Source organism: Falco cherrug, chromosome 11 (assembly GCF_023634085.1).
Source record: "Falco cherrug isolate bFalChe1 chromosome 11, bFalChe1.pri, whole genome shotgun sequence".
NCBI lineage: Eukaryota > Metazoa > Chordata > Aves > Falconiformes > Falconidae > Falco > Falco cherrug.
This window is the reverse complement of record NC_073707.1, coordinates 19845072-19860473: the sequence shown is the minus strand read 5'-3', so window position 1 is coordinate 19860473 and position 15402 is coordinate 19845072. Positions and strand designations below refer to the sequence as shown.

Below are 15402 nucleotides of genomic sequence, written 5' to 3'. Positions count from 1 at the left end.
ACTTTAATTTTATTGTAGGTGTAGTTTGAGAATTTTCAAGTGCCTTTTGCATCTTATGATGGGTTTCTGTCATTTTATCCTAGGTTCTCCAGGAGAAACGGCATTCAGAGCTACTGACCAGGGATATGATAATGACAAACAGTACAAGAAGGTAATTACTCTCTTGCAAACCTAAAAATGCCTTGATAACAGGTAATTTTTTTTAGAAGTGCTTCAATAGCTAGTTGCAGCTGTTTATTTGAAGCAGATGAATAGTATTTATCATTGAAAATTACTTGAGTATGCATCGTTGCTTTTAGTATATAAACAGTACAATGATAGTAAATATTTTGGTGTAAGGAAAACATAAGGCAGTCATAAATCTTTAGGAATTGTATTTTTAAGAAAATTGGGTTGTGATATTGTAATTTTAGGTAGTTTGTGTGCATTTACAATTTTTCAGGGCGTGTTCTCAGTGGCACTTAATCTTATAGCTTATTACTGAAGCTGGTTTAGGCTTTTATAGTTATTTTCAAGCATTTCTGCTTGCAAGCTCATTTCTGTTGACGTGTTCACAGTTGTGATTCTTACTTAAAGATTTGTGCCTTAATAAAGAATTTCTATTTCTTAAAGCAGTCTGTCTTTTTACTTTCTTTGGATAAAGCATACATCTCAGTTTTGTTATCTTCTGGAAAAAAAAATGTTACTGTATTTTCATAACTGAATTTTAGCATTTTTTCAGTGAAGTGAAGAAGGTGAAGTTTTTGGGTTTTTTGCTTTCATGAACAGTAGATCTTATTTCTATTAAATTTTAACTAAATTGTAACGTTGCTCATTCTTTAAAAGCTCTTCATTTTCCCTGTGTATATTTTTTTAAATTAATTTAAAAAATGGAAGGAAAACTGTGTATTGAAGAATTTGTAAATTATTATATATTTCTTTTTGCAACTGAAAGTGTCTCAACTATAACTGCTGCTTTTTATATAAAAGACATTTCTGTATATGCAGGCATGTATACATTTTTTCCACATTAATTCTGCATGGCAATATCTAGTGAAACCTGTACAAAGCTTTTGTAACTGGTTTTTTGCCTTTAAAGCAGTGATGGATTTCTACATGACAATTAAGTTGAGGTTTTGTTTCCCCTTGTCAGTAAACTGTCTATATATATTGTTCTATTTTGTTTTGAGTGATTGCTTAGCACAGGTTTCACTGTTTAAGACATAAAAAATACTATTGATCTGTGAAGAAGTGGCCATCTTAGTTTATTGTCTTTAACTGAGATTTTTACTGAATACCAGTATTATAACTAATACTTAGGATTAATCTGCTTTTTTTAGGATGCAGTGACAACTGCATTTTAATGTTGCCAACAAAGTTTGTGGTACTGAAAGTATCAGCCTGTGTTAAATCAGTATGATTTAGAAAATTTAGTCTGGTGTACTAATTTTTGTTCCAATAATATCTGATATGTTATGCTTAGAAATTGTTGGTTTTGCTAATCAATAGGATCAATTTTGGTCATGATATTTCAGACATGGCACATATGAATACCTAAAAAAGCATAATCACTTAGTTTATTGGCAAGCAAAATTATTATTTTCAAGACAATGGGCTAGGTGGCCTTTTTTCATTCAGTGCTTTCCACTGCCAACCAATACTAATTTAAGAAATGTGATTGTATGGATGCCTAAAGCGCTGTAGCATGGTATTAAATGTGTCTGATGAGCTATTTTTCTTTATTTTATTGTGAAAAGATGTGTAACTGGTAAAGGAATCTAGGAATTCCTCATTTGGAGGAATGTTCTGTAGAACAGCTGTTGGGCATGGTCCTCAGATGGTTCTCTCAAAACTTGCCATGGAATGAGTGAGAAACCAGTTAGTTTGCAAGATAACTTTGAGAGAGAGAATGTTGTCCCAAACACTGATTCAGGTTGTACTGCTTCTTGCCAGCTAATGTGTCTATCTCATAATCTAATTTATTGCAAAAGGCACAATTTTTTGAAAGAAGAATTAAATTAAAATTACTGGAGTGTTCAGATAATTTAAATAGAGTTTAAATCTGTTTCTGCTTGGATTAAGTAAGAAATTTTGTTCTTGGAGAAAGAGGAGAGAAGATAGTTATAAAAGCTATAGCATAGTAAAATATTTTACTGTATTGTATGTGTGGGAGTAGTTCAGACTTGCACTTGAAATGGCAGTGTTACTATTTTAGAAAATTATCTTGCAGTATTGTCTGTCTCCAAAAAAAAATCCTAAAGAGTTTCAGCTTCCTATTAAAGCAAACAGATTCCAAAGCTTAGCCCAGTTATTAAAGAAAATTTATAGTGGTTGTAGCTATGATGAAGTGGGTGTGAAAAATGTGACTCAAGTATTGATTTGGGGCTTAGAAGCCAGATAAAAAATTAAAACCAACCACACAGTCCTTTCTCTGCCTTTGGTGCTTCAGTAAAATCTCATACCTTGAAGAATGTTGATGCACTGTTGAGGATTTGGCAGTGCATAGACTGCCTCAGCCAGCACAGTCACCTTCAGTGGTATGAGAAGCGGTGCAGTAATTCTACAGCTTTGCAACAGCTACTGCTGGTGAGTGAAAAAGAGGCTTTAGTAAGGAATATTGCTTGACTCATTTATTTTTTTTTTTGGTTCTTTTTTTTAACATTCTCATTTGTTTCATTCTTTCTTGTAAGTTACGCAGTAGTTTCCATAATTTTCTCTTTTCTATTCATAGCACCATTATATTCCCAACTTAATTCCCACTTCCATGTTATAGGTGCTCTGAGTAAAATTATGACATTATTCAAATTCTTAGAAATGGATCTCTTTACCTTCCTCAGCATTTTCACCCCATTACATCCCCTAGCATTTAGTTGGAGGTTTTTTCTGCAAGGATTTATTGTGGCTCAGCTTTTCTCATGAACAGTCACGCTGAAGTCACGGGGAAACAGTGGAAAGAATCAAGACATGCAAAGCGACAGGGCTTTGGTTGCTCATGAAAATGGGACACGTATACTTCAGTCGTGAGAAACTTTTAAATTGGAGAGTCATACTCAGCTGAAGTACAGCATATTAACTTTTAACATAGAATAATGTTGAGATTTTTTTTAAAGCATATGCAGTAACAATGTCAGCACTTGTTTTGCCTTTATTTATTGTGCACCCAGATTCTCATGATGACTTTGCAGAGTTTGTGCCGCTGTGTTTGTCAACTACAACTACTGTTATTCCCCTTTACGTTTTTCTTTGATAATGAAAATAATGATTGTAAATAACTTGGTTTTTTCAATCCCATTAATTGATCAATGTTGATTTTATTTTTTCTAGATAGAGTTATTTATAATAAATACAGTTTTACACTGAAATGATGGATTTATTGGGGGGGGGAGTGGTAGTGGTAGTGTCCAGTGACAGAGAGATGTAAACATTTTTTGTTTGTGTCCTGGTTCATACTAGCCTGGACATTGTGTGTGTATTTCTGTGCTATTTAAGCTTCTTGATATCTTTTTTTTTTTTAATTCAAACCTATACATTAAGAAATAGAAAATAAAGGAAGTAAGATTATTGACTGATACATACAAAGAAGAAAGTTATTGAGAAGCCTTTTAAATCACTGTGTTTTTTACTGGGGTGTTTTATTAAATGGGGTAAGTGTAGTTGAAAAGGGCTATCCATACTTTACTGTGAAGTAAGAGTCACATAGAATCATAGAATCATTTGGGTTGGAAAAGACCTTTAAGATTGTAAAGTCCAACCATTAACTCAGGACTGCCAGGTCCATCAATAAACCATGTCCCTAAGCACTGCATCTATGCATTTTTTAAACACTTCCAGGGGTGGTGGTTCTACCACGTCCTGGGCAGCCTGAAACAAATGTCTTAGGAAGTAAATGCACATTAAATAGTTAATTCGGTGACCTCAAAAAATTGTTACAGTTCCTATTCAAATGCTAAAAGACCTGCATGGCAGGTTTTGTTCAGTGGCTTTTTCTTCTTGTATTTTCTTGACCAATAGCATAATGTTTAAAGAGACTGTCATGTATTGGGAATTGCCTTGTTTGTAAAGTAGCAAAATTTTATTACTGTTCCTCTAATAGTTAAGTGTAGCTGTGAGGTGCTCTCTCCTTGCTGCTGTATAGAAATGAAATCTTTTGTTTTGCCTGAGTGCTTAGCGCAGCTCTAATACATTACCTAGTCAGGCAATATAGACATTTTAATAAATCTTAGTGGTCAGTAAAATACAAACTGAAGATTTTTCTATTCTTGAAATGTTACATAAAAGGCTATTTAACAAATGTTTATATTTGGTCATTTGATCGTCTTTTATTCATTCTCTCCTGTGTCGTTTACCTTATGTGTACATGCCTGTGTGTGTATTTCATGCAACAAATGTATAATTTTGTGGTAGATGTCTTGTATTCTTATGCCAAAGTTCTATTTCAGGGTTTGTTCTGATTCCTGAAGTGCATTTTTGAAACTTTTTGTTTCATTGAATGTTTTCTTACAAGAAGATGCTATATTTTTTAAAAAAGCTTATTTAAATAGTTCACTAGTATTTTTGTCTACGTTCTCTGAAATAAATTGTCCATAAAGTTCCAGTAGATGCTGGCATAGTATCTCTAAACCAATTTTGAAAGACAGCCTACCATTACAAGAGTATTTAGTGTGGAGGGAGAAGAGAATGAAGCTTTGTGGAAATGCTGAATAAGTAAAGGAGTAAGTATTGAGTTGCAGGGATTTTTAAATGATCAGGAAGGATTATGACAGCATGAATTTAAATTGCAGTGTGTTACAAAAAGAAGGGACTTTTTCTTTATGCTCTAGAAGAAAAATAGTTTCTAGCTTGAGAAACTGAAGTAGCAGTCAAAAACATCTTTCTAGAAACTGTTGCTGGGAATAAGAACAAAATGACAACTTACACATTGCTAACAGAAGTTGAGCCTATTGGCTGTTGTACACAACTTTGTGTAGAATATCCAAAACACTCTCTTTAAATATGTGCAAGGTTAAGTTGTGAAAAATGGCTGATACTTTAAGAACTTCTGATATGAATAATTGAAATAACATCCTGAAACCTGTGAGAAAATTTTAAAGCCAGGATAGTTTAGTTTTTATGATTTAGATGCTTAGTTAAAGTTGAATATAGTTGTAAAATGTAGGTAAATGTTAATTTTGTTCTACCTGGATTTGCAAAATGCATAGTTTTGCTGGCTATATCCACTCCCAGCTAGCTAGCAAGAGATCTTGCTGATGAAATTTCACTTGTAATTTGAACTGACCCATTCATACCTGTTTTTCATCTCTTTGTCGTGCCCTTTGGTTTAACTTTGTTCTCCTTACACCCCAAATTTTTCCTCTCCTTTTTATTATAAACTCATGGCAGGGCCTGCTTGGTGAACTCATTCTGTTACAACAACAAATCCAGCAGCATGAAGAGGAAGCACGCAGAGCCGCTGACCAATATAACATGGGCTCTTCCCAGCAGAAGCGAAAGGTGATGGCTTAAGGGACAATATGTGCTGTATTCATACTAATCAAATACTTCAGCCTTCTGCATTTGAGCTAGAGAAGTCTAACTAATTAAATCATGGTCCCAAATAATTATTACAGCCAACTTCACTACAGATGTATGGTCTTGTTTCAGGTTAAATAAGTTGCATTTAAAGCATGGTGTTAGAACAGGCACTTTGTGTCATTTTGAAATTTTATGTTCTCTGCCTCTATAAAAACTGTTATTTAAAGTTCATACATTAAAAATGCACTTAAGGAAAGTATGTGAATAAATGTCAAGTCTGTTTTCTCTACTGTTGCTTGCTTACAGTAGATCTGTCTTGTAAGAATATAGCTATTTACAGGCAATATATCTCTGGGAAGATATTTTTTTCCTGCTTTATACTGTTACCAACCTGAAAATGACAGCAGTTCCTTAGAAACAATTTTGCATAGACAGTTAAATACTGCTATTAATAAGTCTTTATTGTATATTAATCAAAGGTATTCCTTCATCTGTTTTCCCTCTTAAAGCACTGTTTATACTGATAGGCTGTGTTGTTGAACATCTGCACATCACTTTACTTACTTAATTTAAGCTCTGATCTTTTTATTCATGATTATACGGCTGACATGAATCAGAAATGCTTCCTAAATTGAGATATTTTAGTTGTCTAATCTGTTACAATGCATAATTCTTAATGATATTGCTTTGTTGGCTGCTTCTGTCCTCCAAAAAATCTTTCTGATTACTGGTATTTTTCAAGAGCTTTGGAATTGAGCACTGGATACAGAACTTAATCTTTTGTACATCTAGAGATAATTCCCACAGAAAGAAGAACGCAAAACTTACTATTGCATAGATGCAATTGTCATGCTTTTTAGTCTGTCAACAGAGGAAATCACTGTTCTCTGAAATTATAGTAGCATTTTAAACTCAAATATTTTACTTTCTTGCCATATTATTTTTTACATTTTAAAGTTACAACCCCTGGCCACTCCAAACTGTTAATCTTCCTTTAATTAAGAAGAAAAAGGATGGTGAAAAGCTATTTTTCCTCATATTTAATTTTTCAAATTTATTTAGTTAATTTCTGTCTGGATTTAAAATAACACTAATGTATTCTGTTCTCAGTTATGAAACTAAACAAAATAGAATGGAAATGCAATTATTTGAGATTATTTTATCTCAACCTACAAATGCCCTCATGTTCATTCCCTTTCAAGTGTATATTTTACTAGCAGAGTAAAGAGGTCTTCAGTGATCTAAATATTCTCTAGTTGTTCAGTTATGTTTTTTTTTAATAACGGTAACTCCTGCAGCCTTTGTCACATTGTATACAGTTAATTGAGAGAGCTGGGGTGTAGAATAGTAGCTTGAAGTTCGTAGGATGAAGATATAAAAATTGCTGGAAAGGCAATAAAAAAATTGATATATAAAAATGTATCAACATAATAAACGCAATCAGAGAGAAAAAAATCTTGATGTTACATTTGTTTCTGATTGAAATTCTACCATGTTGGTACTTTTCTTGCAGCTAATTCTACAGTTTCCAAGCTGTGAAATAGCTGTAAGGGTGATCTTTGTAAATGTTTTCCTGCCCTTCAAGGCAGATACTGGTTTTTTGGTTTTTTTTCTGAGTGTTGAAAGTCCAACTGCCCTTGCACATGAAAAGTTTTAATTTAGCATTCAAGGTGCTGTTTGGCATACATGCCTAATGACAAGGAATATCTTGTGTGTCACACTAATCTTTTTGCTTGAAATGAATTGAAAGAGATGGTAAACTATTTTCTTTAATACCTTGATATGAGAATATAACTTAAAGATTCCAATCATTGACCCAGATTCTCCTTTGGAAAAAGAAATTGTTACTGTCGTTGAAATAAGTCATTGCATGCCCTTTTGACAGGGCATAAACTTAACCTTGTTTATTTAACTGAGTTGATTTGCTTGCTTGTCTGCTAGAGAACATTGTTGTTTCCATTCTTGGAAGTTCTGTTGCCTGATTTACTTGCACATCTTCGGTTTTAATTTAATTACTCTATATTAAATCTACTTCTGTTGTAAATTGTTCTAAGAACCATTTCACAATCAGGAGGGTGTATTAAAACAAAAATGTGATTGTTGCCTGTTGATATTTTTTTTTGTCAGCCTTTTGATAAATATTTAGCAGTATAATAGGTTATTCTTGTATAGCTGCGCTGTGCATGGCTGCTTTTTATATGTATTTTGTCTGGGCCTTGATATTTTCATTTCTATTAGTAGAAATCATTGTAGTTCTTTTGTAGATGGTCAGTTTAGAATTATTTATAATCCGATTAGAGAACGTACAGAATGTGACAGTTTTATGACAGTTTTAGCTTTTATTGGCAGCTTAAAAAATTTTAGCAATATTATGAATTACATGTTCAAAATACTGTATGTACTAACATTCAAAGCACACCTGAACTAAATGCTGATGTATATACATCATTCTAGAGCTGTCCGCTATTCTTGACAGAACTTGCCCAATTGTCCTTGTTAGAATCAATCGTCTAGTACTAGATAATTCATTTCAGAATTTGCAACATGTAGTTGTGTTCAATATTTTTGTTTACTGTGTTTAACATAAATATACTGTACATAAAAGACAGTGCTCATGTGGTTAGAGATAATCTGTCTATAAGTATGTACTCCAAAGATGCATCAAGGCCCCAGAAGTACTTTCAGAAACAGCTTGCTTAAGAGCAGAGCGCAGGAAAATGTTAACCGCTTTGAAAATCTGCAGCACATGGAAACTGTTTTCCTTTTCTTTTCTTTTTTCTTGCTGCTTCTGACTCTCCCAACACCATTCTCTTTGCCCTTCTATTTTTATTTTCCCCTTATATCTCTTGAGGTGTTTAAAGTGTATGTATATGTAAATGTTTATTTACATATACTACCCTGTGGCTGCATGTGTCAAGTTGTCTGTGTGCTGAACTAGTCCTGTTTCTGATGCACTTTTGCTATTACTGAACTAATTAACAGAAATAAAAGGAATTCAGTTTACGGCACTTCCTCTTTTGCCGTTTATGAATAAGAAAATAATTTGATATAAATAGAAATGTCAGCTTGGATTGCGTTCTATAAAGTACAGGCACAATCCTGTACATTACAGGTTTAATAGCTAAATAATATCAATCACTATGAATAACTGCAGACTTTTTTCCTTGTTTAATCTGTTAACAATGATGTGAAATTATAGTAACTAAATCGATTTGTTTCTAAATGACAACTGTCCTCTGCATGTTAGAGAACATGCTTTCTGATATGAAGCTAACTTGAGTTGTATGTTACATGAGCTTTGTTATTGAAGCTTTTACCTATACCATTCTTTCAGTAATTGTTTAGATTATATTTTTTCTCAGTTTAATCAACCATTAGGTGTTATGTTGTTTGTTAATATTTACATCATATGAATCTGTATTGCACCATTTATGCTTTTGTTTTTGTGTTATTAAAAGCGGATTGCTTTGAACTGTTTATTACATCTTGATGAACCGCTTTTAAGAATATTTGGTTAAGAATGGTTCTAATTGCCTGATCTTATTACATTTACGCCTTGAACATCAGAATGTTTTGTATTATATCCTAATTCTTCCAGTTTTTATGTAATTTAAATAATTTTAAAATAACCCTTCAAGACTGTTCTGACTCACTACAATTTATGAAGTTGTGAATTCATGCATGCTTAGGATTATAATTCTGGGGGAAAAAAATAAGAATCCCCTCGGAGATTCAGAAATAGCGAATACTCACCTGAAAGTAGTTGCTGTAGCAATCTGGTGTTTTAGTGATTATATCTCATTAAGATCATGCTAATTCAGGAAATGAACATACAAGATCCTGAAAGTTTGACCACTAAAATTACATTTAGGGCAGTGGCCAGAAAACTGAGTTTGCTTTTCCCTAAGCTCACTTCCCTAATATTAAGTCTTGAAGGGTTAATTTTTGCATTTGCATGTACTGGAATTCAGGCTGTTTTTTTAATGTGAACCTCCTGTTGCAGGTGGAACTTTCCATTAGCATTAAATCTCAGATGCTTAATTGAAGATTTTACCTGCTTTAAAGTGCATGTAAAATCAGTTTTCTTATGTGGAATGAACCTTTCCGTTTGTAATTTGGTTACTTGTAGTGGAGAAACTAAAGAATACCTTGGTAGCCATGACTATTTTTCTCTGTAGGTTTCTGACAAAGAGAAGATTGATCAACTTCAAGAAGAACTTTTACGCACTCAGGTAACTTTTATGAGTTATTGATGTCTTAAGTAGAGAATTATGTGCAGCAGACTCTGATTTACTAGACAGAAAGCACACCTGAAATACAAGACATTTGGTAAAAGTGCAGTGCTTTTTTCAATCTTTGAGTTTATCAATGCAGAGTTGACTGTGTTGGCATAGACCAAAGGTCAGTCTAGTCTGTTCTTTATCTGACAGTGACTGACAGAATCCAAGAAGGGAGTGTAAGCATAGGGCAAATGTGTATTTGTGCTTTCCCAAAATACTTTCTTTGCCATCAATGCGATATATCCCTGAAATGTAAAGTTAGCCCAAGAGTATTATGTAAATACAATGGTGACGTTCCAGTATTTAACTTGTTAACGCATGCTAACCTTTCTCCTAACATTCTACAGTTCCCTTTTACAATATCAATGCTGCTAGATATTTCTGTGATAATCTTGTATGTTTAAATGACTCATTTGTTGCAGAAAGGAGATCAATGTACTCATTAAGGAGTTACGTTTGTAATCCCTTAGTCTAGGAAACATAATTTCTAGTAAAGAAGCTCTTAAGTGCATTTGCTAACCAAACATCAGAGGTCCAAGACAAAAAATAGACATCATATGGGATATGTAGGGTGAGACATTCAGATATAGTACAGTGGCATTTAGGAGAACCAAAGTGTCTTTTTTGTTTTCTTCATCAAGAAAAATAATTGCAGTTACAATGCTGGACTTGTATATAAGCCATGCAGTGTTAATAAAAATCTGTTTTGTGAAGCAGTAAGCAGTTCTTTCAATTAAAACTGTTTCTATGATTGGACTATTTGGTATGAAAATTACTATGGGCAGATTAAAAGCTTTTTCTCTGCCCTCTCTTTGGTTTTAAGAGAACATTTCATCCCTTTAAGAAGCTGAAGTGGATGGTGTGTTCAGAGTGATGACCTTTAAAAAAAATCAAAAAATAATTACAGCTATGGGTAGGTTGTGTACAGGTACTATTGCTGTCATTACAAAGGTATATTTGTACCACTGTTTTGTAGCTCAAATACCAAAGAATGCTTGAGCGATTAGAGAAAGAGAACAAAGAATTAAGAAAATTGGTACTGCAAAGAGATGACAAGGGGATCCATCAGAGGAAGTTAAAGGTACTTATGTGTTACAAATCAGCATAAAAATATAATTATACTATGGTTTCCATAATGCTCTTCTAAATAATTTTTGTTAATTCATATATGAATTTTTAACATTTGTCATAAGGTATCTGCTAATTTTTTGCTATGTTAAGGCTTTTATACATTCTTTTTTTTAACTATTTGACTTTTGGAAATGGCTTCAGTTGAAGAGCACAAAAGGGTTACCAAGTCTAACTAAATAGCTTGCCTAAGTAAGTGGGAAATGTGGGTTGTTTTTTTTGATGTAGCTTCACTGTTTTTGCTAGTAAATATGCTTCCAATTCTTCTTACGCACAGTCTGATACCTTTGTGCTCTGTCATGGGCCTTGCTGAGTTTGGTAGGAATATAGTTACATGGGGTCGGGAACTGTCATGGGCCTTGCTGAGTTTGGTAGGAATATAGTTACATGGGGTCGGGAAACATGTTTTAACGGTGGCTCTGTATAAATCCAGGGAGATTGAATTAAGCATGCTTTTGCTTTTGTCTGCCAGCATCCTGAGTGTTTTGTAAACTGATGTTTTCTGCCTTTCTGCATCACTTGCTGACCAATATGGATCACCCTCTCTCCTCTGGGAACTGGAAAATAAATTCTTACTTGTATAGAATGAGGTTGATAGTTCTATACCATTGTTAATGCTTACTGTTCATCAAGCTGGAAGTGTAAGTCTAGATGTTTAACGGAAGACATTTAATTCAGCTTCTTAACTTGGAAACTGAAGTCTGAGCGCTGTTGTTCTCTTGCTGTATGTAAAAGCTCTCGTTTTGCTCCTTCAGCAAGATGCATCTGCAGCTGTAGTGTTTTCATACACAGGAGGCAAGGGGTGATTTGGTGTTGTACTTCATAAAACAGACATCTGTGCTGCAGTATAGACAGTTTAGTTTTCAAACCATCAGGAGAGAATAAACATTTATACAGATGAAATAGTCTGAAACCCAGTCATCATTCTGTTAATTAGCTGGCTTTTCTCTCTACTTTCTTTTTTTTTGGTAGAAATCCTTGATTGATATGTATTCTGAAGTACTCGACATCCTGTCTGATTACGATGCCAGTTATAACACTCAAGATCACCTGCCTCGAGTAAGTAAATAAAATATTCAAGGTTTTTTACTGAAACATCAGTCTTGCAATTGAAGAGAACATTTAGTTGTATTCCAGAATAATCCAGAGGTAGCGCTAGGCTATTTGCTTGCAACTCCAGGGATTTTGCTTAAGATACGTTCTACATTTTAAATGCAAGAGTATTTTGAGAATAACCAATGTAACCATCTTAAGCCTGTCTTGGCTCATATATAAAACCCTGACTAGATACAGATACTGCCGCTGTGCTTAGCTTTTCATTTTAAATGTTTTCAGTCAGGGCACCCCAGCCTTCTCAGCATTGTAGCATGACTGTTGTTTCCTCATGTGTGGCAGTGGAGCTGAGAAGGTGCAGTGCCCTGGCTAACTCCCCGCAGTAGTGCTGCTGTTGGAGGGAGAGAAGGGGTTTCGCTGGCCTGACTGCTGGCGTAGGGGAGAGCCAGCAATGCGTCCTGCTTGCACAACCACCTGTAGTGCTACTGGCTTCTGTAGGAAGCCAGTAAGATGGGGTAAATGATGGCAACTACATCAGAAGTCAGCCTTCTCCAGGCAGAAGCAGCATCTACCACATGAGCAGTCGTCAGTGTTTCGCCTGCTGAAAGGATTTTGTATAAGGAGAGAACTGCCTGCCACGAGAACAGCAAGCCCTTCCTCCCCCTTCATTAGGTGGCCTGGCAGGTGAGGCACATAGGGTGCTTTGTGGACTGTGCTGTCTTAAGCACAAGTCAATTTTTTTGCATAACTAGAAGTTATTATTTATTCAAGGATTCCATATTTAAGCCAATGCACTTATTGTCAAACGTAATAATAACCAGTGCTGCTACAGATTAACATCTTCTTAGTCAGTTTTTGTTTAAGCTTCCAAAATGTCCTGCTGAAAGCCAGTGGCTGTTTAAACTTTCACTTAAGGTCGTGGTGGTTGGAGATCAAAGTGCGGGAAAAACCAGTGTGCTAGAAATGATCGCCCAAGCTCGCATATTCCCTCGAGGGTCTGGGGAGATGATGACACGTTCCCCTGTTAAGGTAAGAAACATAATCTCTGAATCTGCATTTGCCGTATTGTCCTCCCTCGGTTTATGCCATTTATTGAGGTATACGTGAACATTTGTTTATAAAATGGCCTCTAAGCAAGTTGTTGCAGTCAATGACAAAACTTCTGCAGGCCTATATATGACTCATATATAATATCAGAGTAGTAGCAGTTCTTACTGTAAGTAGTCCTGTGCTAAAGTAAGCATTACATATAGTTGTATGTCTGTAGTGGAAAGTGTACATATGCTATGTACTTCTCGTGTTTCTCTTGTTTTAGATTTACCATACTTACCTATATAAGGCTTTTACCATTTAGGTAACCCTCAGTGAAGGTCCCCACCATGTAGCTTTATTCAAAGACAGCTCTCGGGAGTTTGATCTGACCAAGGAAGAGGATGTAAGTAGACTGGCAGATAATGTGACCTTTATTAATTCTCTGAAAAATGTTGTGTCTTTGTGAGCTGTTAGCCTGTGTTTAATTAGAGTGAAATATGTTTAGTGCAGCAAGGCATTATACTAGTTATTAAAATATCTTTTAATGTGGTTTGTGGCTGGCGCTGAAGTGGATAAAATGTAGGAGGAGCTCTTGTACCAAGACATTTATTGGAATTTGAAGGGGTCTGCAGGTAATCTGTCATTTAGCACCCCATTTACCAGACTGGTTGTTCAACATCCATTTGAGATAGTATTTATAAGCAGAGATCTTAATCCGTAAGTAAACTGTTTTGCTTACGTTGGTGATTTTTCTTCTGTCATGATTATAAGGAGACTGATATTTTGCTTTTCTGAAAACAGCTTGCAGCTTTGAGAAATGAGATAGAAATCAGAATGAGAAACAGTGTGAAGGAAGGGTGCACTGTTAGCACTGAGGTAAGACCTGTCAAATATTTAGTGGCAAATATCTGTACATGTTTATCTGTTGTAAGTAGTTTTTAAATAGGAGACTGGTGAATCTAACATTTTGCACTCTACAAAGTGTATTTGGACTGTTAAAATCAGTGTTATGTCACAATTATGTGCATGTAAAATTGAACTTCCTATTTAAAAGTACAGGCCGTTGCTTGTTTAAAGCATATGTGTGTGTCAATATGTGTTTATATAATTTTATATATGGGTGCTTGTAGTTACACACACCTACTTTGTATGTATAATACTTTAATTTCAATTTTACTTCACAGACAATCTCCTTAAGTGTGAAAGGTCCTGGTTTGCAGAGAATGGTGTTGGTTGATTTACCTGGAGTAATTAGTGTAAGTATGCAATAAAAAAATAAAAGATCTTTCAAGACATGTAGTAAAGTAGTATTATGGGTGAGAACATTAGCTGTTGGTTTTTTGTTTTTTACATGTTTTCTTTTTTTCCTTTAAATATATATCTCCGTATACATATTAAAAGACTGTGACATCAGGTATGGCTCCAGATACAAAGGAAACTATCTTTAGCATCAGCAAGGCCTACATGCAGAATCCTAATGCCATCATCCTTTGTATTCAAGGTAAGAAAAGTCTAGATGGTTACAATTGGATTTTTTTTTTTACTTGTGATCCTTGCATTACTCTAGGGACTCTCCTGATTGTACTTTTTCTTCCATTTGTGGTAATTTGTATAGTGTACAAAAGCACATGCTGTGGAATGCCTATTTATAAGTTAAGATACCTTTGGTATCTGTGGAAAAAAGCAACTTTTTGATAGAATTTTTTTATCACTAAAAAAATGGTGATAATAAAATTCAAGGATTTCTTCAAAAGTGTTTTTGGAGGCACAGGCAATAATAGAGCTTAATATTCTGAGTAAGCTCATACTTGTTCAGAACTTAGACAACTACAGCAAATCAATTTTTTTTTTGTGATACTGGGACTGTGTGTACACAAAAACTGAATATAAGTTTAGCTGTACTGTTTAAGTTGTAACATGAAACTTATTTGATGCATATTGTATCTTCAGTACTGCATGTAGATTACATAGTCCCTAAAATATAACTTTGGTTTTGTTTGGTTTAGATGGATCAGTGGATGCAGAGCGCAGTATTGTCACAGACTTAGTCAGCCAAATGGATCCCCAAGGAAAAAGGACAATTTTTGTGTTGACTAAAGTGGATCTTGCTGAGAAAAACGTGGCTAGCCCAAGCAGGGTAGGTTGAAACTATTTTTCTCATATAATGATGTCTGAAGTCACACATAGAAAAATACTTGAGAAGCTGTCAGAAATATTGGACCTCCTGCCTGTTCTAGATGGGGTTTCTTAGTGCTTATTTCTGTATTCAGTATGATTTTTTTTCATGTAATTGTTATTTTAATCTCAGGCTTTGCTTTCAGTGATGAGCTACATGACTTCAGTCACAGCCCGGCTACAACTTGCTGTGATACTGGTTTCTTTCATGCAGGTGACCTGACCAAGTTCCATTTCCTGAGAA

The 15402-nt window shown here is 34.6% G+C and overlaps 1 protein-coding gene across 4 annotated transcripts in view; it reads left to right on the top strand.

The window, feature by feature from the left end:
* OPA1 (OPA1 mitochondrial dynamin like GTPase) overlaps positions 1-15402 on the top strand; it is a 53620-nt gene that overhangs the window by 8120 nt on the left and 30098 nt on the right. For 2 of the 4 annotated variants that reach the window (XM_055724060.1, XM_055724059.1), the window contains 11 exons: positions 84-151; positions 5359-5469; positions 9669-9722; positions 10747-10851; positions 11871-11957; positions 12867-12980; positions 13306-13386; positions 13785-13859; positions 14168-14239; positions 14385-14484; positions 14990-15120. In XM_055724060.1, coding sequence (XP_055580035.1) covers positions 84-151; positions 5359-5469; positions 9669-9722; positions 10747-10851; positions 11871-11957; positions 12867-12980; positions 13306-13386; positions 13785-13859; positions 14168-14239; positions 14385-14484; positions 14990-15120 — 998 coding nt within the window. The remainder of the gene's footprint in view (positions 1-83; positions 152-5358; positions 5470-9668; positions 9723-10746; positions 10852-11870; positions 11958-12866; positions 12981-13305; positions 13387-13784; positions 13860-14167; positions 14240-14384; positions 14485-14989; positions 15121-15402) is intronic. The other 2 variants (XM_055724062.1, XM_055724061.1) reach the window with 1 other exon arrangement.